Source organism: Thamnophis sirtalis, unplaced genomic scaffold, assembly GCF_051295495.1.
Source record: "Thamnophis sirtalis isolate CommonGarterSnake01/CBP01778 unplaced genomic scaffold, rThaSir2_p1.2 scaffold_7, whole genome shotgun sequence".
Taxonomy (NCBI): domain Eukaryota; kingdom Metazoa; phylum Chordata; class Lepidosauria; order Squamata; family Natricidae; genus Thamnophis; species Thamnophis sirtalis.
In genome coordinates, this window is record NW_028261387.1 from 2,736,853 (window position 1) to 2,763,672 (window position 26,820).

At 40.4% G+C, this 26,820-nt stretch overlaps 1 protein-coding gene across 3 annotated transcripts in view; it reads left to right on the top strand.

Moving 5' to 3' along the window:
- Positions 1-17,191, top strand: part of VAV3 (vav guanine nucleotide exchange factor 3) — a 184,597-nt gene extending 167,406 nt beyond the window's left edge. For 2 of the 3 annotated variants that reach the window (XM_087719208.1, XM_087719209.1), the window contains 4 exons: positions 1,734-1,863; positions 7,299-7,382; positions 12,797-12,948; positions 16,885-17,191. In XM_087719208.1, coding sequence (XP_087575334.1) covers positions 1,734-1,863; positions 7,299-7,382; positions 12,797-12,948; positions 16,885-16,926 — 408 coding nt within the window. In that variant the 3' untranslated portion in view covers positions 16,927-17,191. The remainder of the gene's footprint in view (positions 1-1,733; positions 1,864-7,298; positions 7,383-12,796; positions 12,949-16,884) is intronic. The other variant, XM_087719207.1, reaches the window with a different exon arrangement.
- Positions 17,192-26,820: the final 9,629 nt, after the last annotated feature.

Consider the following 26,820-nt stretch of genomic DNA (forward strand, 5'->3'; position numbering starts at 1 on the left):
TTAAGCCTGGAGGACTTCAACTCCCAGAATTCCCCAGCCAGCTAGGGAATTCTGGGAGTTGATGTCCTCCAGGCTTATAGTTGCCAAGGTTGGAGATCCCTGATTAAAGCATACTTCTTTTCAAAATACATATTTCTAGTAATCTTTTCTACCACAATAGTTTATAATACAGTTTGATTGTCCTTTTAAGAGAAATGAGCTATATTAGTTGAGATTATTATTATTATTATTATTATTATTATACAATTGTATCACAGCGGCCAGTTGTTTTGCCAGATTTGGCATTGGTTACTAGTCGGGCCCCACCCAGGGGCCTAGGACGTTGTAACGTATTTTCGTAATATGCATGCAGATCCAAGCAGTGCGGCTTTTTGCATTTAACTGATGGTGATTTTGTCAATTTTTAACTGTTTTAAATGTAATTCCAGTGCTTTTGGAATTGCACCTAGTGTGCCAATTACCACTGGAATTACCACTGCTGGTTTGTGCCATAATCGTTGAATTTCGATTTTTAAGTCCTGGTATTTTGTGATTTTTTCATGTTCCTTCTCAGATTGTTGTTGTTGTTGTTGTTGTTATGTGGTTAATCTTTGGTGAGATTCACAGCCTTTGAGGCTGGTTGGTAGCTCAACAGTTTGAGTCCTGACCAACGACCTAGGAACTGTTAAGGTAACGTCGGAGGATATAAGCTGTTCCAAGTAGGGTGGTTTTTTGTAGAATCAGAATGTTCAAGTCAGGTAAATTTAGAATTTCCAAATAGCGAGGTAGCCCTTTAGGTATTGCTCCAAGGGCTCCAATTACAATTATTGTCATAAATTGGTCTGCAGGTAAATATACAGTATATGTGTCCACAAAGAAGAGTTTAAAGGCATATTTTTTAAAAAATAAAAAAAGCTAAATTTCTTTAACCCAATGAGCACACGTCAAGCCTGAACTTGTGGAATTCTGAACTTCAACACGTTAATCTGAAGTAGGACCATTTCCATAATGCTCAAAATGGCGCTACTCATACTTGTAGTCTCATAATAGAGATGGGACATTTTGTGGAATTCGTTTGCTTAAATTTTTTGGAGTGCTCTTTCTACCAAATTATACACTTCCTGCAGTTTAATCCCTGCTTCATGATGGAAGATTTTTTATTTATTTATTTATTTATTTATTTATTTATTTATTTATTTATTTATTTATTTATTTATTTATTTATTTATTTATTTATTAGACTTATATACCGCTTCATAGGGCTTTCAGCCCTCTCTAAGCGGTTTACAGAGTCAGCATATTGCCCCCACAGTCTGGGTCCTCATTTCGCACTTCCTGCAGTTTAATCCCTGCTTCATGATGGAAGATGTTATTTATTTATTTATTTATTTATTTATTTATTTATTTATTTATTTATTTATTTATTATTTATTAGATTTATATACCGCTTCATAGGGCTTTCAGCCCTCTCTAAGCGGTTTACAGAGTCAGCATATTGTCCCCACAGTCTGGGTCCTCATTTCACCCACCTCGGAAGGATGGAAGGCTGAGTCAACCCTGAGCCGGTGAGATTTGAACCGCTGAACTGCAGATCACAGCTGAATCAGCTGAAGTGGCCTGCAGTACTGCACCCTAACCACTGCGCCACCTCGGCTCTATTTTGATGTTGATTGCAAACATTGTCAGATATCTGTGCAATAAACATTCTAGAGAAATGATTACTAACGCCTGTCTAAATATTTGTATTCTGGAAGGAACTCGTGGAATATTACAAACACCAGTCTCTCAAAGAGGGCTTCCGAACTTTGGATACGACTCTTGAGTACCCCTACAAGGAATGTGAAAATACACAGGATCAGAGGAGCCTCAGAGCAAGTAGCAATTGTAAGCATTTCCATGTGTTGTTGTTTTCATTATGCAGAAATGAAATTCAGTCGAAAGCATCTTCCATTTTGCATTTTTGACATATAACCTATTAATATGATAATGCATTTAGCCAGACTTTTTCTGCAGCTAAGCAGAATCAGCATCTGCTGACAGGTTTATGAGCAGGTCCAGTTAGACTTCCTGACTGCCTTCCCCTTAAATCAAATTGCTGCTCAAACATCTATTAAAAATGTAAGTGAGCAATTGATTTGTAAACAGGCATTTTGCATTGGCTAAGCTGCTTTTGGCTACATGAATTAATAAACATGTAATTCAAATTTGGCATTTGACATTTAAATGAATTATTCTTGTTGTTTAAAACTACCATCTTACAATGCAGAGTTTTTCTAAAGAATGATTTCTTCTGCAATTCTGCTTGCTGGTGTCCCTAAATAAGACTTACTTTAGAGTAATCAAATTGGGGTTGGACAGAGGCAAATATATTTCCATCTATATGTGTTTATGTTTTATTACAAAAAGAGTATGGGTTAGTCCTCGGCTTATGACCCCAATTGAGTGCAAAATTTCTGTTGTTAAATGAAACGTTTGTTAAGTTTTGCCCCATTTTACGGCCTTTTTTGCCACAGTTGTTAAGTGAATCACTGCATTTGATGTTACTACTATAGCCTTTTTTTCTCATTGTACATCATGTATACAACGAAATTGGTTAACCAAATCTTACTTCTAATCATTTTTTCGTTCCTTACATGCTAATAGCTTAATGAAAATGTATAAACCTGTGGCTAATACAGGCCTCCCCATTTATATTAAAAATTGATTCAAAGGGAAAAAAAATTAACCCTGGCAAATATGCAATACTAACCCGGTTGTTAAGTGAATCTGGATATCCCACTGACTTTGCTTGTCAGAAGGTCTAAAAAAAAGTGATCACATAACCCTGGGACGCTGCAACAGTCATAAATATGAACCAGTTGTCAAGCATCTGAATTTTGATCAAATGATTGTCGGCAGGGCTGGGTTCCTGCCAGTTCTAATCTCTTCTATAGAAGAGGTTCCACAAACCTACAGTGTCATTTAGAACCGGTTCCAGCTCCCTCCCCCCACCCGTCCGCACATCATCAAGATGAAGAGCGAGAGGAGGAATTCTGGGAGTTGAGGTCCACAAGTCTTAAAGCTGTCAACTTTGAACACCCCTGGGTTTTTTTTTCTAAAGGGTTAGGGGTGCAAGGGTCTTGTAACTTGACAGCTTTAAGACTTGCGTGCTTCAAATGCCAGAGTTTCTGAGCCAACATTTTGGTTGCTAAGCAAGAGCGTTGTTAACTGAGTTTCACCACATTTTACAAATCACAGTCACATGGCCAGAAAGCCACTCCCATCCAGTCACATGGTCGGCAAGCCACTCCCACAAAGCAGGCCACACCTACAGAAGAGGTTCTAAAAAAATTTGAAACCCACCACTGATTGTGGGGATGCTGCGAAGGTCGTAACTCTGAAAAATATTCATAAGTCGCTTTCTTCAGTGCCATCGTAACTTTGAATGGTCACTAAATGAACTGTTGTAAGTTGAGGACTACCTATAGTGTGGAGTTTAACAGAGGTGGTCTATGCTGTCCTTAATATTTGGTAAAACAACATGAATACTAGTACTGAGAACCGGTTTGAAGTTGCCGAGAGCATCTGGGCATCTGTTTATTAGCTTCACTTGATTCTGCAGCCACTGTGATTGCTGCCAAATTTCACAGTGCTGGAATTGGGTAGTTTAGATTTTATGAGCGGTAGAAATTTCTAAAAATAATGGCAGAAGATTAAAAATCATGTAGACAACACGCACGCCCTTTTAATACACTGCTAAATTGCTGAGAAGCAGATGGATAATTTCAGAGCCTTTCTGAGTGCCCATTAAAAGACAGGAAGATGTTTTGAAATGTTTAGGAAAGTTGAAGCTGTGACATTTGAGTATTTTGAACGGGGCCTGTCCCTCCAGATCCAGTTCTTTATACAGCTAATAAATAGGGAAACGGTATGATTAATATCTATAGAATGATTATAAAACAGTCTTCATCCCGTATAAATCAACAGAAAAAAAATCAAAACCACGAGGCAATAGCATTGGCAGGAAAGAGAATGTGTCCCATATTTGGGAGAGGATTGTGGAGGAATAAGGAAAATCAGAAAAATTCATCCATGGACCACTAACACTTGGCTGCAGAGTGAGGAGAGACACATATGCTCAACTACGTATCTTTAGAGTAATATTTTGTTACAATCAACATGGATATAATTATGGAAGCTGTAATGCTTTCTTTCAGTTTGTCCTTTCTTTACAGTTTTATATATAAAAGAACAATAAGAGTAGTATTATTGCAAGAACAATAAGAGGACAGAGACTGGAGTGGTGTGAGAATTATAAACACAAAAGCCACAGCACAATTATTTGCCATTGTTTGACAAGAATTGACAAATCTGTGAGCTTGAACTAGCATCAAGCCATCTCAGGAATAGAAGATCATTTGTGAAGTGATCTCTTATCACTAATTTCCAGCTAATTATAATTTCCTAGCACTAATTTCCAGCTATAAGTTTTCATAATATGGAGAACTAATATGATAAGCTAATTAATAACTTGATTTGTATTCTTTTCCGGCATTTTCAGTGGCTTTCGAAAGACTTGTTCCCTAGCTCACAAGCTTTTCTGTCTTTTCATTTTTAACAGTATTGTATTGTTAAAAATTCTTTTCAACACATTAAAAGAAAAAGAAAAAACGTGTTACTGGCAGAAGAGAATAATCCCTTCTGGGTGTTTTGTTACGTTCTATGATTGAGAAAGCTTAATTGTATGATAAAAAGACAAAAAAACATTGTTTGTGAGCCATAACTCTGCAGGGATGGCTTCTGCATTGAAAGCAGTGAATTGTTACTCGTTGAAGATGTGCGTTGAGTTTCTCTCTTCCTTACTTCCTGTTAATCTGGGGAAGAGATAGGCAATCTGCTTTCGGCTAAGCCAGAAGCGGCAGAAAAATGTTGTAGTTGCTACCCCAATAGTAATATAAGATTTGAATGTGGTAATTATTGGCTATGTGGGGAGCTGCATAATTAGCTGAGGTATTAATAAATCTCTTGCCTCCTTGATCAGTTTCAGTACTCTTCCCAATCAGATCAGGAATCACCGTATTTTTCAGAGTATAAGACACACCATTCGCCCCCCCCCAAAAGAGAATGAAAATTTGGGTGCGTCTTACACATTGAATGTAGCCCTACCCACCCCCTACAGAGGCCAAAAACGTGGTGCATGGAGGCAGCAATGATCTGTATTGTTTGTTTGTTTATTGGATTTATATGCCGCCCTTCTTCCCAAAGGACTCAGGGCGGCATACAACATTAAAAAAAACACATATTACAAAAGTTTTTTAAAAATTAGATAGAATATCCCCAAAACAAACCCAATTAAGATTAACAATAACATTTTAAAAAAATCGATTAAAATTAACAATAATCAATGATTTATTTTGTTTTGTTCAGGCCAGGCCGGCTTGCTGGAAAAGCCAACTTTTTAGGGTGCGTCGGAAGGACCGGAGGTCGGGGATTATACGAAGCTCTGGGGGCAGTTCATTCCAGAGGGAAGGCGCTCCCACAGAGAAGGCTCTCCTCCTGGGGGTCGCTAGCCGACACTGTCTGGCCGACGGCACCCTGAGGAGCCGACTCTGTGGGATTGCACTGGACGGTGGGAGGCTAGCAATCCCTGTAGCCTGGAACAGCTGATTGGGGGTATTCCGGCAGTCCAATCCTCCCGCCGATCAGCTGTGCTGAATCAGGCTGCAATAAGTGCTGAAGCTAACCTGGCTGGTCACAGTTTGCAGTAGCAATCACATTGCGAAATCACACACAAGTAACTGATTCAGCAGGATTCAAAATAATCATAATAATATACAATACAACACCAAAAGCAGGTTTTCCAATGTAGCAGTCAATACAAGCAGAACACAAGCAGTTTCACTTTCAGTTCTCAGCTAAGCCAGGCTCCTTCCTGTCTCCTTGTCGCTCACACAGCAAATACTGTTTCAGAGTCCAATTAGTCCTCATTGCCTGACTTAGTTGCTATCCCTATTCATTGGCTGACCTTGTTAACATGTGTGCCAAGTCAGGAAGCTAGCTAGCTAAATACCATGGATGCTGGTAGGCAGAGGCAGAATTTTTCTTCTTATTTTCCTCCCCAAAAACTAAGGTACAGTCTTACATTCCGGAGCGTTTTATATTCCGAAAAATACGGTAACTATAATTTCCTAATTCATCAATGAAGCCCATCAATTTGAGTTTGTACTTTGGTTAGCCATTGAAATGAACAGCACTTCTTAAATCTCATTTATTTCAGTCTGGTTATTTTGACTAAGTGTAGCTTCAACCTCCCAGCTACCATTTTCATTGTTAACCATAGTCAACTTCAAAAGTGTGGTTTAGTATATATCCATGCTTGTTCAGAAATGGACACCGGCGATCGGATGAATTAGAAAATGATTGTCAGAAGCACCCTATCTTTATCACAACAAGGTTAATACTTGTTCATCTCTTCTGCGTACTGTATTAAAATACACTAACTAGTTAATAGTATTTAAGATCTTTGCAGGTTGCTCTTCTTATAAGGGCCCTGTTTTGCAACTGTTAAAAAAATCAGAGTGATTCAGGAGATGCATTTGTACATCACGCAACATTTTTTTCAATCTCAGAATTGTTGCTCCTTATGATACTAAATGGTCCATGTGCTAGGGAAGATTCCATATCTATTTCTAAAAGTTTTGGGAACTGAAAAGCAGCTGAAAGCCCATGCATTTTGTTGGCATGCCACGAAGACTATTATTGAAAATACCCATTCATTCATCTTTTACCTTTGCAACTCTTTCAATGCCCCACTTCCTTAAAAAACGAAGTGAATTCAAGATGGCAGGCATATGTCTTCTGCAAATCCATTGCTATCCTCCCAGCTTGCTATGGATAATCCAGAGTTACCCAGGGGAAGTTCATGGTTGACTGGAGATCGGGAGATTTAATCTGGCACAGGGCTACCAAGATACAGTGGCTTGCTAAAACAATTGCCACTCCAACACACACAGGGTGGCATAAGCATGTGCGTAAAAATGAATTTCATCCTTGTCTGTGGAAATTCATCTTTTTTTTTTTTTTTTTGCAAAATGAGTGTTCCTAGTAAGTTGCAGGAGGGAGTGGGGGAACGAAATGGCCAAAGCAAAGGAGTAAACTATGCCTTTATAAGCAGGTAAGAATTTTTTTTAAAGCTGCAAAACAGCCAAGAAAATGTCTTTTTTTCTTCTTAAAACAGATGCAAGTCCTAAAAATATATGAGTACTTTTTTTTTTAACCAAACCGTTCAATGTCATTTTGCTTCTCTCTCTCTTTTTTTTTTTTCCTTTTCTTTTTCTAAGACCCTTCTTTGTTCTGTGGGTTTTCTTTTGTAACTCTGCCAGACTGCAACTTTGTCCCCCCTTCCTCCGCTCCATTCTGGTCAGGTATTGCTTTTACTGCTTTCTATTTATTCTCTGTTTGCTTGTTTTACAAGTTCAGTGTTTCAGTTTCTGCGTTGCAGTGCAAGCCTAGGGAAGGGACGGATTCATTAGCCAACCTTGGAACATAATTTGACTTAAAACACAACTTGCGGCTTACAAATAAGTTACCTTAGCCCCATGGGAGTGATTTACTCTCAGCTGCCTTGACCTAGCCGGAGAATGTTTAGAGCACGTGAAAAAGTGAATGATTCGGGCCTGTCATGTGATTCTGCCCTTCGACATTCAAGAAGGGCATCTAAATGTACTGCCAGCTATGCAGGGAATGCCAAAAAACCTGCTTCTGGAATGTTACGTTTTCAGAATATTGGAGAAGGTGCCCATGTGGCCAGCCAAAACTCATGTAAACAAAATGATGACATTATGTATAGCTGTTGATATTCTTAAATGGTTCTACTCTATTTTCGGTGCCCTTAAATATTCGTCCCATCCCTAAAAGCCATTTTGCCAAAGCATTTTCGGATAAAGCGCAAGAAGGAAGATAGCTTTCAATATACGGCAGTTTTGCATGCGCATTGCCTGCAAGTTAATTTTATCCATCTTCTATGCATTTGTGTTTCCTTTAGTCACTTCTCATTGTGTCACCCACCAAAAGACATTTGTGCCTTAAAGGGATGGGAATTTTTTTTTGTTTACAACAATTAGAAGTGTCAAATCTCTGGCATTATATTTAGGCAGATGAATCATTTGCTCAGTTCTGAATCCCAGCGTTATGATGTGTAGGACTGAAGATGGAGGCTGTTTAAATTAGAACACGATGGAAATTGTAACCAGAGGAAACTTAAGGCCAAATATGATGGGAAGAATCTTACAATAGACTGGATTAATTGAGGGTAACTGCAACTTGCTTGCTTTCCACCTGGATCTAAAGCCAGTGATGGGATTCAAATAATTTAACAAACGGTTCTCTGCCCTAATGACCAGCTGGGTAGGCGTGGCTTGGTGATCATGTGATTGTGGGTGTGGCCAATGCAATGTCACTCAGGTCGATGGGCGCTTCGCCTTAGCTGTTACAACGTAATAAGGGTTAACTGGAGAGGCAGTTTCTGTAAGCAGGGCAATAAAGATTAGGCTAGAAACAACACCAGAATGTTTCCTTCCTGCCTTCCTTACAGGATTAGCCCTGTAAAGTGGGAGAAAACAAAAGGAGATTTCTTCCAACAACTGGTTCTCCGAACTGCTTAGAAAGTTAACACCTGGTTCTCCTGAACAGGTGAGAACTGGCTGAATCCCACCACTGTCTAAAGCCACATCTGGACATGTTCAAAGTTAATAGAAAGGACAGTAAGTCAGGGTGAGCATTCCCATTCACGCAGATCAAGGAAAATAACTCTTAGAAATTATTGAGAATAGTCATAGTTCAGGAGTGCAGTTTTGGCAGGGGGCTGTTCTCCAAGCTTGCTCTGTAGCTCCCAGATGTTTCATTAACCATACTAGGTAACATCTTTTATGCAATCACTTTTTACAAAACTCTTTGTTAAGCTTTCAGGCACAAGATGTGAAGATGCTGCTAACTCACAGAGCTAACACTACTAGAATGCATAGGCCAGATGTTCAACTGTCTGCTTTGGGAGAGGGAACTTAATTTGTTGACTCAGGTTTTTTTTCCTTTTTGTAAAACCTCCTTTGGTGAGAAGATTAACTTCTGAAGACAGATAGAAACGATTCTGGGGTAGACGAAGAGGCCTTTGATGTATTCCTCCATTCCTCCCTATGGAACGTTTATTTGAGTCCTAGCAGTGGCAAAACACGATGGGCAGTAGTTATATAGCTCCAGATGTTTCTATACGAACCTACCAACCCAGCTAGTTCACCCTAGTTCAAATGCCAACCTAGCAGTTTGAAAGCACGTAAAAATGCAAGTAGAAAAATAGGAACCACCTTTGGTGAGACGGTAATAGCGTTCCGTGCGCCTTCGGCGTTTAGTCGTGCCGGCCACATGACCACGGAGATGTCTTCAGACAGCGCTGGCTCTTCGGCTTCGAAACGGAGATGAGCACTGCCCCCTAGAGTCGGGAATGACTAGCACTTATGTGCGAGGGGAACCTTTACCTTCAGTGGTGAAACATCATGGGCAGTAATTATATAGCTCCAGATGTTTCTATGCGTATAATTTCAGCCTCAGATATAGATGGTTTCACTCTGGGCCAGAGGTCTCCTTAAAGAGAGAGGTGTATTCATTTTTGTGATGAACTCAGATCAATAGCTGTTTATATGGGAATTAAATGAATATGGAAAGATTGTGGACAATTAAGGCTAAATGGAAGTTTTACATATACAATAGAACAGTGTTTCTCAACCTTGGGGACTTGAAGTCCCGGGGACTTCAACTCCCAGAATCCCCCAGCCAGCATAGCTGGCTGGGGGATTCTGGGAGTTGAAATCCACGGGACTTCAAGTCCCCAAGGTTAAGAAACATTGCAATAGAACCAGTGGTATCTCAAAGGACAGATTCCTCAAAGCACAATCTTTGGTCTTCTATCATTGGCCTTCCAGAATGCATCTTTCTGGCTGCTATGGAAAACTGTGGCACGACAAAACCGCGCTCCACTAAAGCGCGCCCGATTAAACCGCTGACATCATCAGCAGGGCGACAACAGCCAGCGCGGAGAAAAAAGGGCGCTTTAAATAGTGCTTTGAAAGCAAGCCGATTCAAGTTAAGGTAAGGGTTAGGTTTAGGGTTAGGTTAAGGGTTAGGGTTAGGGTTAGGGTTAGGGTTAGGTTAAGGGTTAGGGTTAGGGTTAGGTTTAGGGTTAGGTTTAGGGTTAGGTTAAGGGTTAGGGTTAGGGTTAGGTTTAGGGTTAGGTTAAGGGTTAGGGTTAGGGTTAGGTTTAGGTTTAGGTTTAGGGTTAGGTTAAGGGTTAGGGTTAGGGTTAGGTTTAGGGTTAGGTTAAGGGTTAGGGTTAGGTTTAGGGTTAGGTTAAGGGTTAGGATTAGGTTTAGCGTTAGGTTAAAGGTTAGGGTTAGGGTTAGGGTTAGGTTTAGGGTTAGGTTTAGGGTTAGGTTAAGGGTTAGGTTTAGGGTTAGGTTTAGGATTAGGTTTAGGGGGGTTAGGTTTAGGTTTAGTGGTTAATTTTAGCTTTAGCGTTTACAGCGTGCTTTTTTCGTCGCACTGTGATGACGTCAGCTACGCGGTTTCGGCGAGCGCGCTTTAGTCGAACGCGGTTTTGTGGTGGAACCATGGAAAACAGAATGTTTGATAAATTAGATTGGGTTAAATTAGATTAGATCAGGCCAAATCAAACCGTGTTCATATTGGAGCATTCGTGGCAATGTCTTGCCTGGTTTAAGCAATCACCATATAATGTTTTTTTCTTGCTTTGCCTGTGTGAATTCTTGCGGCCTTTCTTTGTCTTCTTGGCTTTTCTCCTGCCGTTGTTAATATATTTCTCACAATACAACAATTGCAACATAGCGAAAGAAACTATTGGCATTTGACAACTTTTATGCGAGTGTTAGTTTAATGAATGTGCTTAGCCAATAGTGAACAGTACGCGTCATAATGTAAGGTAATATAAAACATTGGATCCTATCATTAGCCTCCATTCTATTTCCTCAAATACTTTTTTTGTAGAGTTTTTGAGCATATTTGTAATATCAACTACTTTGAAGGATTGTGCAATAGAGTCCATAGTGACAAAAAAAGGCAGAATTTGTTTTCAGAGTGTGAGTTCATTTTAGGCATTTCAATTTTGGTCACTGATGTTTCCATAGATTTCCCCCCCCCCCCAAGTGCAGCGTCTGTTACTGTTATGGAAAGTCTGCCTTTTTCTACGTGCAGCAATTTGTGGTTGTAAATAGGGTTCTACCACAAATGCGCGTACGAGGAAAGCGCGTGTAACTAAAGCACGGTGACAAAACCGCGCCGTCAAAACCGCGGAGACGAATGAGCGCTGAAGCGCGCCGACAACAGCGCGCCGACAGAAGCGCGCTGTAACATAACCCTAACCCTAAACCTAAACCTAAACCTAACCCTAAACCTTACTTTAACTTAAATTGCGCTTCTGTCGGCACGCTGTTGTCGGCGCGCTTTTGACATCGTGGTTTTAGCCCCGCGGTTTTGTCGGCGCACTTTTGACGTTCGCGGTTATGTCGTGCCACGGTAAATAGTGACTTTTTTTTAATAATAGCTGCCATTGTTACAAACCCTCGGTTTTGAATGTAGAAAAATGCATTGCTGATTGTTAATGCTTTGTGTGAAAGTGGGAGGTAGAATTTAATGTCGTTGACGTATAGTCCTCTCCACAGTTGTATTTTTGCTACGATGGAAGGATTTGGGTTCAACATGTGCTTGCTTTTTCGACCGAGGTCCAGCCCCGATTAGACTGGGTGCATGATGTGCTTCTTTTAATCTGCTTTCCTTTGTTTGTTTTTAACTCTCCTCTTATTGGGTGGCCTATAAATTTAATAAATCCAATCTGAACCAAAACTGTAATGGCTTGGTGTTGACCTCAGTAAATTCTGTAGTTTTTCTATGCGCTTCTTAGTCACATTGAGACTCCAGAGCTTTAACTTTATATTCTGAAAAAAAAAGTGTTCTTAGTCCAGAAATATACTCTATTTAGGAATTATTGGAGAATATCTTGCCCTTAGAAATATGCCTCATTAATTTCAGTAAAATGGTCAAAGTTCAAGGAGGCACATTTATAGCAATAGCAATAGCAGTTAGACTTATATACCGCTTCATAGCAATAGCAATAGCAGTTAGACTTATATACCGCTTCATAGGGCTTTCAGCCCTCTCTAAGCGGTTTACAGAGTCAGCATATCGCCCCCACAGTCTGGGTCCTCATTTCACCCACCTCGGAAGGATGGAAGGCTGAGTCAACCTTGAGCCGGTGAGATTAGAACCGCTGAACTGCAGATAACAGCCAGCGGAAGTGGCCTGCAGTACTGCACCCTAACCACTGTGCCACCTCGGCTCTTATTTATCAGTATCTTTGAATCAAAAAACGAGAAGGAGAAGAAGATACCGTTTGTATTGGTTTTTCCTACAACTTTGGATGATTCATTGATATCAAGAAGTAGCTGATTTAGAGAAACAACTTTGAACTGAGGGAGAAGAAGCAAAATCCCTTAGAAGTGCAAAGAATAGGTCTATGGTCTTTAGACATTTCAGCAAATAATCTTAGGAAGATGCAATTTGTTTTTCCTGAATAAATCCAACCGGGAAGCAATAAGAAAAAAAAATGGATTATATGGAATGACTTTCATTCATGCTATACCATAATACCACACATTTCTCCATCTCTGCTTGCACTTTGTACTAGACTGGCATACAAAAAGAGTTGCTAATGTTACTCAGTTGTTGTGCAGTTATGAAACTTCAAATAATGTCACCTCCCTGTGTTTTCCCCCAGTGCTGAGTCCCAAAGTCCTCGGGATAGCCATCGCCCGCTACGATTTCTGTGCAAGAGACATGCGTGAATTATCCCTGCTCAAAGGAGATGTGGTCAAAATTTACACAAAAATTAGCGCCAATGGCTGGTGGAGAGGTGAAGCCAATGGAAGAGTAAGTCTTTCTCTATTTTTCTCCCGGTTCTTAACTTGACTGTAATATATATATATCTATATCTATATATCTATATATCTATATATCTATATATCTATATCTATATCTATATCTATATCTATATCTATATCTATATCTATATCTATATCTATATCTATATCTATATCTATATCTATATCTATATCTATATCTATATCTATATCTATCTATCTATCTATCTATCTATCTATCTATCTATCTATCTATCTATCTATCTATCTATGGTAATGAAGTATATTGGAATTGAATGTTAAAGCAATTCCCCATGAAAATGTGAAATATTCTTGCTGTTTTCCTAAAATTTAGATTAACTATAAACTACAGTAGTCTAGTTGTTTGTGTCTACAATATCATCGTCATCATCATCAACATCAACATCATCAACATCATCAACATCAACATCATCATCATCATTTTAGCCGTTGTCCATCCACTGCGGGATGAAAGCCTCTTCCGCATGTTGCCAACTAATATGGACTTGAGCTTTCATTGGCCATGGGTCCTCAATAGTCTTGTTTTAGGTTTCTTTGGTGGATCCTTTTAATCAAGTGGGATCCATTCTGTGACTGCCTTGGTCCACCTGCCATCACTTCTTCTTGCTACGTGACCAGCCCTTTTCCATTTAAATTCTTCTCTTTTCTTCTTTTGATGGTATTGTACACTTCTGGTTGTTCCCTAATCCACATGTGGGTCTTTCTCTCTTGTCTTGTGATGCTGAGCATGAATCTTTCCATGGCTCTTTGTGCCACTCATAGCGTTTGTATCCAATGTCGGCTGGCGACTCCCTGGGGGAGAGCCTTCTCTGTTGCAGCTCCGGCCCTCTGGAACGAGCTCCCAGTTGAGATCCGGATCCTTACTACCCTCCCGGCCTTCCGCAAAGCCACCAAGTCCTGGCTGTTCCAGCAGGCTGGGGGGAGCTGAGAAGCATCTACCTCCACAGAAATTATGAATGTTGGTTTTGTTTTTAATATGTTGTCTTTGTCTCGTTCCCCCCCTTTTCCCTTGTCTTTTGTGAGCCGCCCGGAGTCCTCCGGGAGTGGGCGGCATACAAGACAAATAAATAATAAATAATTGTGAGGTTAGTGCCCACGTTTTGCTGGCATATGTTAGAACAGGTAGCACAGACTGGTCGAAAACCTTTCAGTCAGGGGCGAGGCTGTTTTTTTTTTTTTTTTAGAAGTGGAGTCCAGCTTTATTTAGTACAACAACTCAAGTGGCAGAGAAACTCTTGGTACATTCAATGGTTTTTCTTCTAGCATTATTATAGATAAGAAACTAGAAATAACCGCAAAGGTTAATATAAAGCCGAGCCCCCTTATTGTATTATTCTTTCACAATCACAATTAATATATTAAACCTGGCCCATTGTTTAATCAATACATTCTTAGCCCATTTTATCATATACTTTTTCACCTGTTCTTCTTCTGTTTCGAATTTCAATAAAAAATAATACACATCATCCTTTGTACATAGTTCAGTTTCAAATTCTATCTTGCGCTGTTCAATTCAAAATATCTTATTATCTACCTTAAATCTTTCTCTTAATTGTGCATATGAAAGCCATTGAAAGTTATATCCCTCTGGGGTCAATTGGTCACTTGATTTTATCTTATATCCTTCATGCTCTTGTTCTAACAGCCCTCTTAGTTAATCTGTTAACTATTTCTCTTTGCCTGCTGTTTCTGTTCTATACAATACTCTTTGTTCTGAGACCCATAAAGGCGTTTTCGGGCTCAGTCTGGGTTTATATTTATTCTCAATATGGCACTTCTAATATATATATATCATTAAAATTACCTTCATTATCCCATCAAGCACCATGCCATCTAAAAGCCAGATCGTGCATTTCTAGTTCAATTTTTTAAAAAATTTCTCATCAATACCCATTCTTTTTCAGAACTTTCATCTTGTCTTATGCAGGGATGGGATTGAAAATTTTTAGCAACCGGTTCTCTGCCCAGTTGCTCAGTGGGCGTGGTCATGGGGCGAGGCTGTTCTTGAATGTACCCGTGTTGAATTCAGAGGCGTTTCATGTCCTCAAACCATAAATGATGTGCTTAAATTAACAAAAGGATAGCGTAAGAATATTTTCCCTTTGCCTTTCGAAAGAAATGAATCAGAACTTCTGTGGAAGGCCTGGAATGTCTGGACCAGATTCTTGGATCCAACGTTCTTATCTTCCAACTGAAGGCATGTGTAGATAGGCTAGTTCACCAAGTGGTTATCGCAAATGACAGACTCTTTGCTAAATCTGTCAGCCATGAAAGTGATAAGCAATTGTTTTTCCCTCCTAACATGGAAGCTAAAGAAGTGGAGGAGTTTATCCTAGTGACGTCCAACATCTGTCCTCAATTCCAGAAATGTACAAAAAGCTAGACGAGGAAAGGATGCACCCACATCTTTCTTTCTAGCAACAGTGAATGTGAAGTGGGAAAGTCTGACTCATACATTGCACATGTTTCTTTAAGAGAAAGAAAGCATAGATTTCAGCTATTGCTCCACCAAGGGATTGATCACTTCTCTTTTGCCTATCCTATAGGAAAGTGGTTTGGAGCAAGCGGAATTCTTTTGTTGTTAGGTAGAAAATCAAAATCTGGAAGCACCTTTTCCAGTTAACAAATATTATCAAAATCCATAAGGTTTTGTGAGATACCTCTCACTTCATCAGATGTTTGCTCCCCATCTAGCCAACGGGAGAAAGAAACAGAATGGTCACAAATATTGGCTGGCAGCTCTGCTTCCATATTGCCCAAAAGAATAAAGGTAAAGGTTCCCCTCGCACATATGTGCTAGTCAGTGACGTGCGGTCAGCTTTAGCCCCGGTGAGGCTGTTTTTAGACTTGTGGACTTCAACTCCCAGAATTCCACAGCCAGGCATGCTCAGTTCCGATTTAAAGCGACAGCATTTCCCCCCCTTGCAAAATAAGTTTGCCTCTAGTGACTGCACGTCCCTGGTGCTAGTTGTTCCCGACTCTAGGGGGCAGTGCTCATTTCCATTTCAAAGCCGAAGAGCCAGCGCTATCCGAAGACATCTCCGTGGTCGTGTGGCCGGCATGACTAAATGCTGAAGGCACACGGAACGCTGTTACCTTCCCATCAAAGGGGGGTTCCTATTTTTCTACTTTCATCTTTACATGCTTTTGAATTGCTAGGTTGGCATGAGCTGGGACAAGTAATGGGAGCTCACTCCGTTATGCGGTACTAGGGATTCGAACCGCCAAACTGCCGACCTTTCTGATTGACAAGCTCAGCATCTTAGCCACTGAGCCACCGCATCCCAGTGCCAAAAAGAATGTTAACAGGCAATAGCAGTAGACTTAGCAGTAGACTTATATACCGCTTCATAGGCCTTTCAGGCCTCTCTAAGCGGTTTACAGAGAGTCAGCATATTGCCCCCAACAATCTGGGTCCTCATTTTACCCCCTCGGAAGGACGGAAGGCTGAGTCAACCCTGAGCTGGTGAGATTTGAACCGCTGAACTGCTGATCTAGCAGTAGCCTGCAGTGCTGCATTTAACCACTGCACCACCTTGGCAAAAACAGATTAACAGAGTTGGAAGGGACCTTGCGGTTTATCCCCCTGCCCAAGCAGGAGACCCTACATCTGCCTCTGATTGTGAGGTGAGCATGGAACACCATTTAGTTCTATACATTTCCATCTCCATTCTGAAATGTTTGCAAGCATAGGTTGCAAGCCAAGAAGAACATCTGAATTTCCGTCAGCCCCATTGATGACTATGTGTATATTTCTCCAAAGAAACATGTTCTCCCACAACAATTTATTGCAGTTTTTATCCTCTTCTAAATCATTTTCCATTTGAAAGGAAGGTCATGCACAAAATTATCTTGAGTGGAACAAAATTCAATAGGGATAACCAAGTTTCTTTTCTCATTTTAGGTGGGCTGGTTTCCATCGACCTATGTAGAAGAGGACGAATGACTGACAGATCCAGTGGGTACTTTGGATCATAAGTTTCAGGGACTATGAAAGCACCGTTGAAGTGTCTGCAGAGCCTTGTTCATCCTGCTAAGTATTTGAAACGCAGCTCTTCAGTCTGTCGAAACTTTCTAGACCCTCCAACGCTGGAATTCCTGAAGACGTTTGTGCTGACAGCTTGAATATCTCACTCAGAGAGGTGCAAAGAAGCTGGTTCACAGCCTCCCACCACTGGGGACCAGTCCCAAACTCTAAACCTCACCTTCCTGGGGGGGCGGAAAAAAGAAAGAAAATCATTTCAAAACAGACTTCTTTTAAAAACACTTCATTTCATTCCATCTACAGTGAATGCTAAGTATGGCTAGCAGTGTATGAGCTCTTACCGTTCTGTTAAGTGAAATCTCTGATGACAGTTATCACTTACGGCTTTCTCCAGAGGGAAATGTTTGAGCATTCTGGAAATCATGTGGTCAATATTATTTCTCCTGAAATATCTTACAGCACTAATTAACTTTGCCAATAACCACACACTTCACCAGTTCTGCAATCTCTCAATACACTTTTTGGGGAGATGAAGCATACATACAATATGATTTGCATGCCATTTAATGGAATGGGGATGGGGGGTGGTGGTGGAAGAAAGAATACAAGCAAATTTAATGTTTAAATCCAGGGATGTTTTAACTGGCTTATTGGAGTCTTTTATTACAATATTTTATGGAACCAAGTTTTTTTTTAAAAAAAGGGTTGTGACTTACACAATTATATTTGGAAAAGGAATTAATAGAAAAAGCTGCCTAATATAGGGTATTCCATACAAAACTTTACGTTTTAATACACAAGCCCATGTGATATGCTAAACTCTGTATATTTAAGAGAATTTCTACACTTTTATAGAGAAAGCTTCAGGAACAGTTTGATTGTATCTCTTGACCATTATTGAAAATTCTACTAATCTTCAGGGTAGCTATGATTGTTGATCAATAGGATCAATAGTCTTGCTAAAGGCATTGTGGGTCCTTGAGATGATTGTATTACATAGAAAATAAGTAATTCAGGTGAATACTACTGTGTCCTGTGCTCCATTCTGTAGTTGAGTTCGTTGGGTTTCAAAGTTTGGTTAAGTTGAAAGCCGCCACAAATAATATTTCATCTGATATTTCCATTGTTTTAAGCTTTTGGGATAAATTAAGAAGGTTTCTATAGTTTTCAAAAGCAGAGTCTTAAAGTATTGTGTTTTATGTTTCAGCCCATAGTTCTGAAACACACACACACTCACACCAACACCTTAAAATAGCTTGAGCGGTAGTAGCTTAATATCTTAAGCAAAAAATATCAGCTCATAAAAGCCCACAAAATACTGGGTGCAGTTCATACAGAGACTTTGGAATTGGTAAAGACTCAAATTCCCACGTAGGTGATCTTCATATTTTCCAGAGAAACCCCATCTGAAGTTGGTGTGTAGAACAATTGGGTAGAACATCAATCAGAATTGCAAATCAAGAAACCTTTATCTTCGATTGATTCAGAAAAGAGACTTTTAATTGATTTTGGATCAGATATAATCAATAGTCTCTGGCTGACTTTCCCAGACCCTAAGATTTGTCTTAATGTTAAATGAACCAGTTATTTAATTATACATAAATTGTAAAAAAAAATTGTTCCACTATGCTTGTATGGAGTGTTTAAATAATCAGATAATTACACAGGTTTGATCCTTCCTTCCTTCCTTCATGCTTGCTTCTGATGGAAAGGTTGCCTTTTGTTTATTGAACAGCTGCAAAGACATGTAGCACGTATAAGCTAATCCAAGTCCACCATCAAACAATGATGAATTAATAGTGATAAAGAGGAATGCACAGGTTAGAAATGGTCTCAACTTCTCTGGACTTTCCCCCCCCCCCCCCTAATTTTATACTAGCAGATAAAGCTTTTTGGTCTTGAGAAGTTCAAAATTATTTATTGGAGACATTATTTTGTTGGAACCAATGATAACCTTTATATCTGGTTCCAGAATTGTACGTAATAAAATGTCCTGTGCTGAAATATTAGGAATATATGTCCTTGGTATACTTTTTGGTCTGGTGGCCTGATCCTTAAGTGAAACTGTATCAGGAAGATTTGCCTCTTTTTAATGGAGAAAAGTTTTGTCTTTAGTTTGCAAACCGAAACGCATCGTGATATTTCCTCGTTGCTTATATGTCTTGCAAGGAAGAATCAACTTAATGTAAAAAAAAATAATAATTGGAGAAATGGATTATTTGGCTAAAACATTTTGAAGGGTAGTTTAAAAGCCACAAAGTTGGTGTTTGGTAATATTTTGCAACTCGGGTGGAACTTGAATTCCTGGAGCCACATCTAAGCAATTTATTCCATTATACTTTCTCACAAAGCTTCTGCATTCACCTCTGTAAACACACCATACACAGACGCCACTTGGTTATTCACCGTAAATCTGGCGAGACTTTTCCCTGGCAGAGAAAGGGCAGGCAGGCAATTTAACCTCCCTTGGTGTCACAATTACCCGTTTCTTGAGCTTTTCTTTCTTCTTTGTGCCACAGGGAGGGGGGGGGTTGGAGTGGGTTGTCTTCTGCTGCTTGAAATATTTTGAGACAGATTGGAGGGTTGGGGTCTGGCTGATCGGTTGTGAATCCCTTTGCATACATTAACCTTCTCATTTTCAGGGAAGGGACTGGAGCAACCAGCCGTTGAGGAGCTCCATAAGTTCACAAAAGTTCTAGCTCCTTCTTGTCTTCATTAAATGCCCTGTGTTGAGTAAGTGAAATGCTGCATCATTGCCATATTTCAAATACCAAAGATTTAGTAAGCTGGAGCCTTGCTGCTTCTTTTATTTCCCTGCAATGCCTATTTATTTTCCCTGTGTCAGACCCTGCTCTCGTGCAGTGAGCTGGGGCAGTACTTTAATTTGTAATGTTATGTAAATATGTGAATATATTAATAAACTGGTTAATTACTTGTTTAATGACTCACAGCATAAGACAGGTAATTTGTAAAGATTTGTTTCTCTTTTTTCTTTTTTTAAAGATTACTTTTTCCTTTCCAACAGTTTCCTACACATTTCTAACGGTGCATTTTGCATTATAAAGCTGAGGTATTTTATATTTGAGGTTGTGTCTTTTCCATCAAAACGGAACTAAAATAATCACTTTTAAGTTCATATCCTTTCTCCTTGACTGTAAGGTTGGATTCCCTTCATTTGGGACGGAAAGCTAAATATTGTTTTAGATAAACAGAATCAGTTTGCTATTCTTCTCTTCCTTATTTATCTTTTGCCCAGATATTTGCAACATCTGTAAGATTCCAAAGAAAATAATCTTATTTTCTAATGCTTTTCTGTCCATCCGTGTACACCACCATTCTTTTGACACAAGGATGGCCTACACTACATGGTCAAATTACTAAATGTCTTATTATTCTATGAACCACTTCCTGAATGTTGTAACATTTCCTTTTGTGTCCCTGTCACCACAGTTAATCTTGAGCAGTCTGGTGGTTTTGATGGTGTTATTGCCCTTTTAAATTGGTAATAATTCGATAAGAATAGCTGTGCTGGAGCAACTAGGAGTCCATTTGGACAAACGTATTTTTAAAATTCGATGCCACAAAGTTTCACTGGTGTTGGTCTCTTGTACTTGACAGTGGCGACTAACACAACCATTTCCATTACTTTGTAAGCTAAGCCCACTGAATATCAGCACATCCCGCAGGGGTTAATTCTGCTAAAAGTGTTCAGAGATTACAACTAGTCCAGAAAGCAGCCATGCGAGCAATATTGGTTGTACCAAGGTACACCCACATCACACCTATCCTCCGCGAGCTGCACTGGCTTCCCATTGGTCTCCGGGCGCAATTCAAGGTGCTGGTTATCACCTTTAAAGCCCTACATGGCCTAGGACCTGTATATCTGCGAGACCGTCTTCTGCCACATACTTCCCAACGACCAATAAGATCACACAAGATGGCCTTCTCCGGGTGCCGTCAGCCAGACAATGTCGGCTGGTGGCTCCCCGGGGCAGGGCCTTCTCTGTAGCCGCTCCGACCCTATGGAATGAACTACCCACAGAGATCCGGACCCTACCCACTCGCATGACCTTCCGAAAGGCTATCAAAACCTGGCTATTCCGACAGGCCTTGGGCTGTTGACCTTATGACTGAGGTCCAGCCCCGATCAGATTGGGTGTATGATGTGGCTTTTAATTTTATTTTCCTCTGTTTTTTAAATTCCTTATTTTAAAAAAATTTTTACTTTCTGTAAGCCGCCCAGAGTCCTTCGGGATTGGGCGGCCTATAAATTTATTCAACATCAGCATCAATATAGAATATTTATAGTTGTGAAGACTACAACACTGCAAATTGCAGAGTTTGTGTCATGACACTCAACTGGCTTTCCTCCTTGGGTTGAAAGCTATGTGAGTGTTTAATGACAAAAAACTATAAAAAGGATACAAACTCTACATATCTTACTATTCTATATTATGACTCATTGTAAGAAGTGACTGCGGGAAGATGCAGTGGAGGAAGTGGTCCGTTTATATGAGAAGAGCCAACACAGCCCAGATGTGGGACCATAACTGACTCGCTATAGGTTCCACCACAAAACCGCGGTAGACAAAAGCGCACTTGATGAAAGCGCGTACGTGACGTCATCACAGCGCGATGAAAACATCGTGCTGTGAGCGGTAAATTTAAAATTAAAGCAAAAACCTTACCCTAACCCCCCCAAACCTAACCCTAAACCTAACCCTTAACCTAACCCTAACCCTAAACCTAACCGTAAACCTAACCCTTAACCTAACGCTAAACCTAACGCTAACCCTTAACCTAATGCTAACCCTAACCCTAACGCTTAACGTAACACTAAACCTAACCCTAACCCTTAACCTAACCCTAACCCTAAACCTAAACCTAACCCTTACCTTTATGTGAATCGGCTTGCTTTAATTTTATTTTAATTTCAATTTAATTAATTTTTAATTTTTTTCGTTGCGCTGATGATGATGTCAGGTACGCGCTTTCGTCGAGCGCGCTTTTGTCTACCGCGGTTTTGACGGGTCACGCTCGCTATAAGCCTTATCATTTTCGAGATGTTGTTTTACTCTTCCTTAGCATTAAAATATGCCTTTCTGAGCATATATGGTGCTTCCAAGGTTTGCCAACTACATGGGACTTAACACCTAGGAAGACAAGTGAAATGAGGCAACAGATACACGCTTCATAATCCAAGTTATTGGCATAACAATATCATGAAGTGTGCAGTATCAATGTGACTCCTACCAGAGGTCTCTGCCCACTTAGGCCTTCATTGCTTGAGATGATAATGGAGCATAGGACCACAATGGGCTTCAGAACCATAAAACAACGTTGGATTTGGTTGAAATCTTTTAACAGTCACAAAGCTTTTAGAATGTTTGTTCATGTCAGAAGCATCACAATTAAAATAAGGCATACTATACATCATAAAATATAAGAGACAAGATTAAAAATATGTACAAGTTAAAACAAATCTTGCCCAGAAACTAGCAATATTAATTGCATTCTGTTGAGTTGGATTGGATTTGGATTTATTAAATTTATAGGCCGCCCAATCCCGAAGGACTCCGGGCGGCTTACAGAAAATAAATTTTAAAAAGAAGAGTTAAAAACAAACAGAGGAAAACAGATTAAAAGAAAACACATCATGCACCCAGTCTAATCGGGGCTGGACCTCGGTCATGAGGTCAACAGCCCCAGGCCTGACGGAATAGCCAGGTCTTAATAGCCTTTCGGAAGGCCATGAGAGTGGGTAGGGTCCGGATCTCTGGGGGCAGTTCATTCCATAGGGCCAGAGCAGCTACAGAGAAGGCCCTCCCCCATGGCGCCGCTGATGGCTGATGCCATCTAGCTGATGGCACCTGGAGAAGACCCACCCTGTGGGATCTTATCAGTCATTGGGAGGTGTGCGGCAGAAGACGGTCTTGTAGATATCCGGGTCCTAGGCCATGTAGGGCTTTAAAGGTAATAACCAGCACCTTGATTCGTGCTCGGAGACCGATAGGAAGCCAGTGCAGCTCGCGGAGTGTGGGTGTACCTTGGTACACCCAGTATCGCTCGCGCAGCTGCATTCTGGACTAATTGTAGTCTCCGAACACTTTTCAGGAGCAGCCCCATGTAGAGCGCATTACAGTAATCCAGTCTTGAGGTGACGAGGGCGTGAGTGACTGTTTGCTGTGCCTCCTGGTCCAAATAGGGCCACAACTGGTGCATCAGGTGAACCTGGGCAAAGCCCCCCCCAGTCACAGCTGACAGTTGCCATGAGGTCCTCAAGTGTACACTGATCAGGACAGAAAGGTGTTCTGACCTAGGCTTCCTGATACAGTAAAAAGCACACGCTTAATCCAGTGCTTGGTTTCCATTTTTTTTTACTACTGGTTCGTTTATGTGCGCAAGTGTGCACTCACGATGCTTCTACACTGAAGCATCCGGGTGGGTGGGTAGACCCTCCTGCCATCACTACTACCTATTCACCCCATCTGGGCTGAACTAGGAGCAACCCACCTTTGGCTTAGTCCCCAAAATCCTCTTTTTTTATTTCAAAGATTGTCAATTATGTTCATTCACAGCCCGTAATGAGTCCCGGATAGTTGTAAAGAGTCCTACAGTAGGCTGCCAAAGTCCTTCGGGAGGTTGCTACCAAGATATAAATGATTTAAACCTCTCTCTGTATGCGTCTTCTCTGTGAACAGCAGGTGAGGCAATGCTGACTAGGTGGTAGAGCTTATCTACAGGTGTAGGGGTTTACTTTTTGGAATGAAAATTAACTTTTGCTGATTTCATAGGCAGAAATCCTTCCATCGTTCTAGGTCAACAATGAAGTAATTGGTTGATGTGTTGAGTCTATTAAAGAAAACGTTAAGGAGGTTAAAATGATCTTGTGGATGCCTGATCTTAAAAGAAGGACCAGGATACATGCATGAGCAACAATTAAGAGTAACAAGAGTTTTTGAGAGGCATCAACTAAAAAGATTGTATTTATCATGACATTATTAATCACAACATTTTGGAGCACAAGACGACGTTCAATAAATGCAATAAAATACAGCAGAAGTAACTGCTTTGAAAATGATCCTTGGGAAGCCTGTGAAAAGATAACTCAGGTGCCTGAATGTGTGAATAACTTGCACAATTAATAGTATTGAGTCATTTATGCCTGTATTCTTTAATTGGAGATGTCTTCTTTTTTAAAAAAATCTTTCTTTAAATGAAAATTATTCATTGTCAAAAAGGAACCATTCATCTTGTCAAAAAGACATACGATGTTAGCCTAAGGGCAATTTTTAATAACTATGTAAGTGACATTTGCCTGCATCGCCTTGGCAAGACTACATATGTCTTTGTCAAACTGTCAAGATTTGGCACATTTTACCGTTTGGCCATTTAAATAGCAAAGATATACTAATTGTAGTCCCAAATTTCTATTGTTCTCTTTAGTGTTTTTACAGCGATCACCTGCACGCTCCTTCCTCCGAACTCAGCCTTCGCCTTCCATCTTCAAGTAATCGTTTTGCGTCTTGGCCTTATTAAGGCCCCTGAAACGAACAGAAAAATATTGGATGATCATGTCAGTTTCTAAGGGCGATGGGATGGGGGGATGCCGTGAGGTTAGACTGAAGATTTCTACCCTGGTTTCCGATGAGTTTCTCAACTCCTTGCCCTGATTGTATTTTGCAAGTTTCCAGAGCTATTCAATGCTTTGACATTCAGCAACTGGGAAGTGCTTTCCTGTTACATTTCCTTAGCACACCTGCCATTTACAATAGGCTTGCCACCACAAGTAGAATCTTCAGTGCAATAAATTAGCTTTATCGTGCAGCAATTTAGAGCAGTGTTTCTTAACCTTGGTGACTTTAAGTCCTGTGGAGTTCAACTCTCAGAATTCCCCAGCCAGCTATGCTGGCTGGGGGATTCTGGGAGTTGAAGTCCACAGGACTTAAAGTCACCAAGGTTAAGAAACACTGATTTAGAGGGTCTATGCTGTGAAGATGTGGGCCGTCCCCACAGAACTGTAGAGCTACTGGAAATACTGAGTATGACATCTGTGTGACATTAGCTACCTCTTTCTTGGAAATAGTATAGTGATCAAGGTTCCTGCTGCATTTGGATTTGTTACTGTGGAAAACAGAGGAAGGGCACTGTGTGCCATGTTGAGTTGTGTACAGAGATGGGTTTCACAGACTTTTAATCAGTGGTTTTGCCATGCACTGAAAATATGAGCATGTATGCGCATGCGCATGGCCTTCCGCACATGTGCTTAGCTTCTGCACGCAGCTTGCACACATGCATGCGGCTTACAAAACATGGCTAAATAGGATGGCTGTCAGGCCTGCAATTATATTCCTTTTAGAATTTGGCCTGCCACACTTTCTCTTATTTCATTATGCTGTTTCTTTAGTATAGTTGATGGGAGGGGGGAATAGACAGGAGTAGGATTGTGGAATGTATTGTTATCATTCTTTTCTAGAAGCCAGAGTCATCTTTTGTCTCAGTACTTTTACACCTGGCCAGAAGCAGCTGGGTGGAGACGCCAGCGTGGAAGAAGAAGATTGGACCATGTGATGGATTGTGGGCGTGGGGACAACAACTTTTAACTGGGTGGAATTCTGATGTCATTTCCAGAATTGGGATTAACACAGATGTGCCTAAGATGTCTGCTTTATTAAATTGGAACTTTAAGGATCATTTTGCCTTGGACTCTGATTTAATTCTACATGATACTTGGAATGCTGACATAGTTCCATGGCGCAGATGCGGGCAGGCCCACCCGCAGGTCACCACTACCGGTTCGCTCGAACCAGTCCAAACCGGCTGAATACCACCATTGGATGTGTAAACATAGGCAGGCAATAAATCTGACAGACAGACAGTTGTAAAATCTCCCTTGAACTATCAGTTCTGGGAACCAGGTGGAGTTTTCATTATTATAGAAAGAAACCTTTGCTATCTTCTGAATTTCTTTTTGAATTGTCCAGAAAAATCTGCAGCCCCAGAAGAATTTCAGGTTGGATTCTTATACAAGACTTAACCCAATTAACCAAGAGTAAGTCTCTAGATTATTCTATTCTAGGTTGAGTACAGGGCGGGGCATAACCTTTTCCTAGGGGGTCACAGCAATACTTGTAATAACAACACAAATAATTCATACACCATTCGAAAGCCCATCAAAAACTGAGTTTATTGACACGATTTAATAGTCAGTATGACCACCATTAGCCCTTCGAACAGCATTCAAACGAGGTGGATAAGAACACAACAAATCTTCAAACAGTTCCGTTCGATTTTCCAGATTTTCCAGAGGGCGGGGCATAACCTTTTCCTAGGGGGTCACAGCAAGATCGACAGCAGTTTACAACTTCCGCGACACCTCATTTTAAAGCCCATAAAAAACTGAATTGAATGAGCTATTAAATGTTAAATTTGTTTCGGTTGAAACTTTGAGAATGAATTTGGAAACTGTGTTGAAAAATCTGGAAAATCGAACGGAACTGTTTGAAGATTTGTTGTGTTCTTATCCACCTCGTTTGAATGCTGTTCGAAGGGCTAATGGTGGTCATACTGACTATTAAATCATGTCAATAAACTCAGTTTTTGATGGGCTTTCGAATGGTGTATGAATTATTTGTGTTGTTATTACAAGTGTTGCTGTGACCCCCTAGGAAAAGGTTATGCCCCGCCCTGTACATTGGCAGCGTGTACTGGATTGTGTTCCTCTTCTTTACACAGGAATCAATCCATTGGAGAGTGGGACTATGTTTCTTTGGATACTGGGGCCCACATCCAATCATTTTCTTTACTGCTTTTTTAACAGGATCCATGGAAGACTGGGCGCTTGCTGGCTGAGGA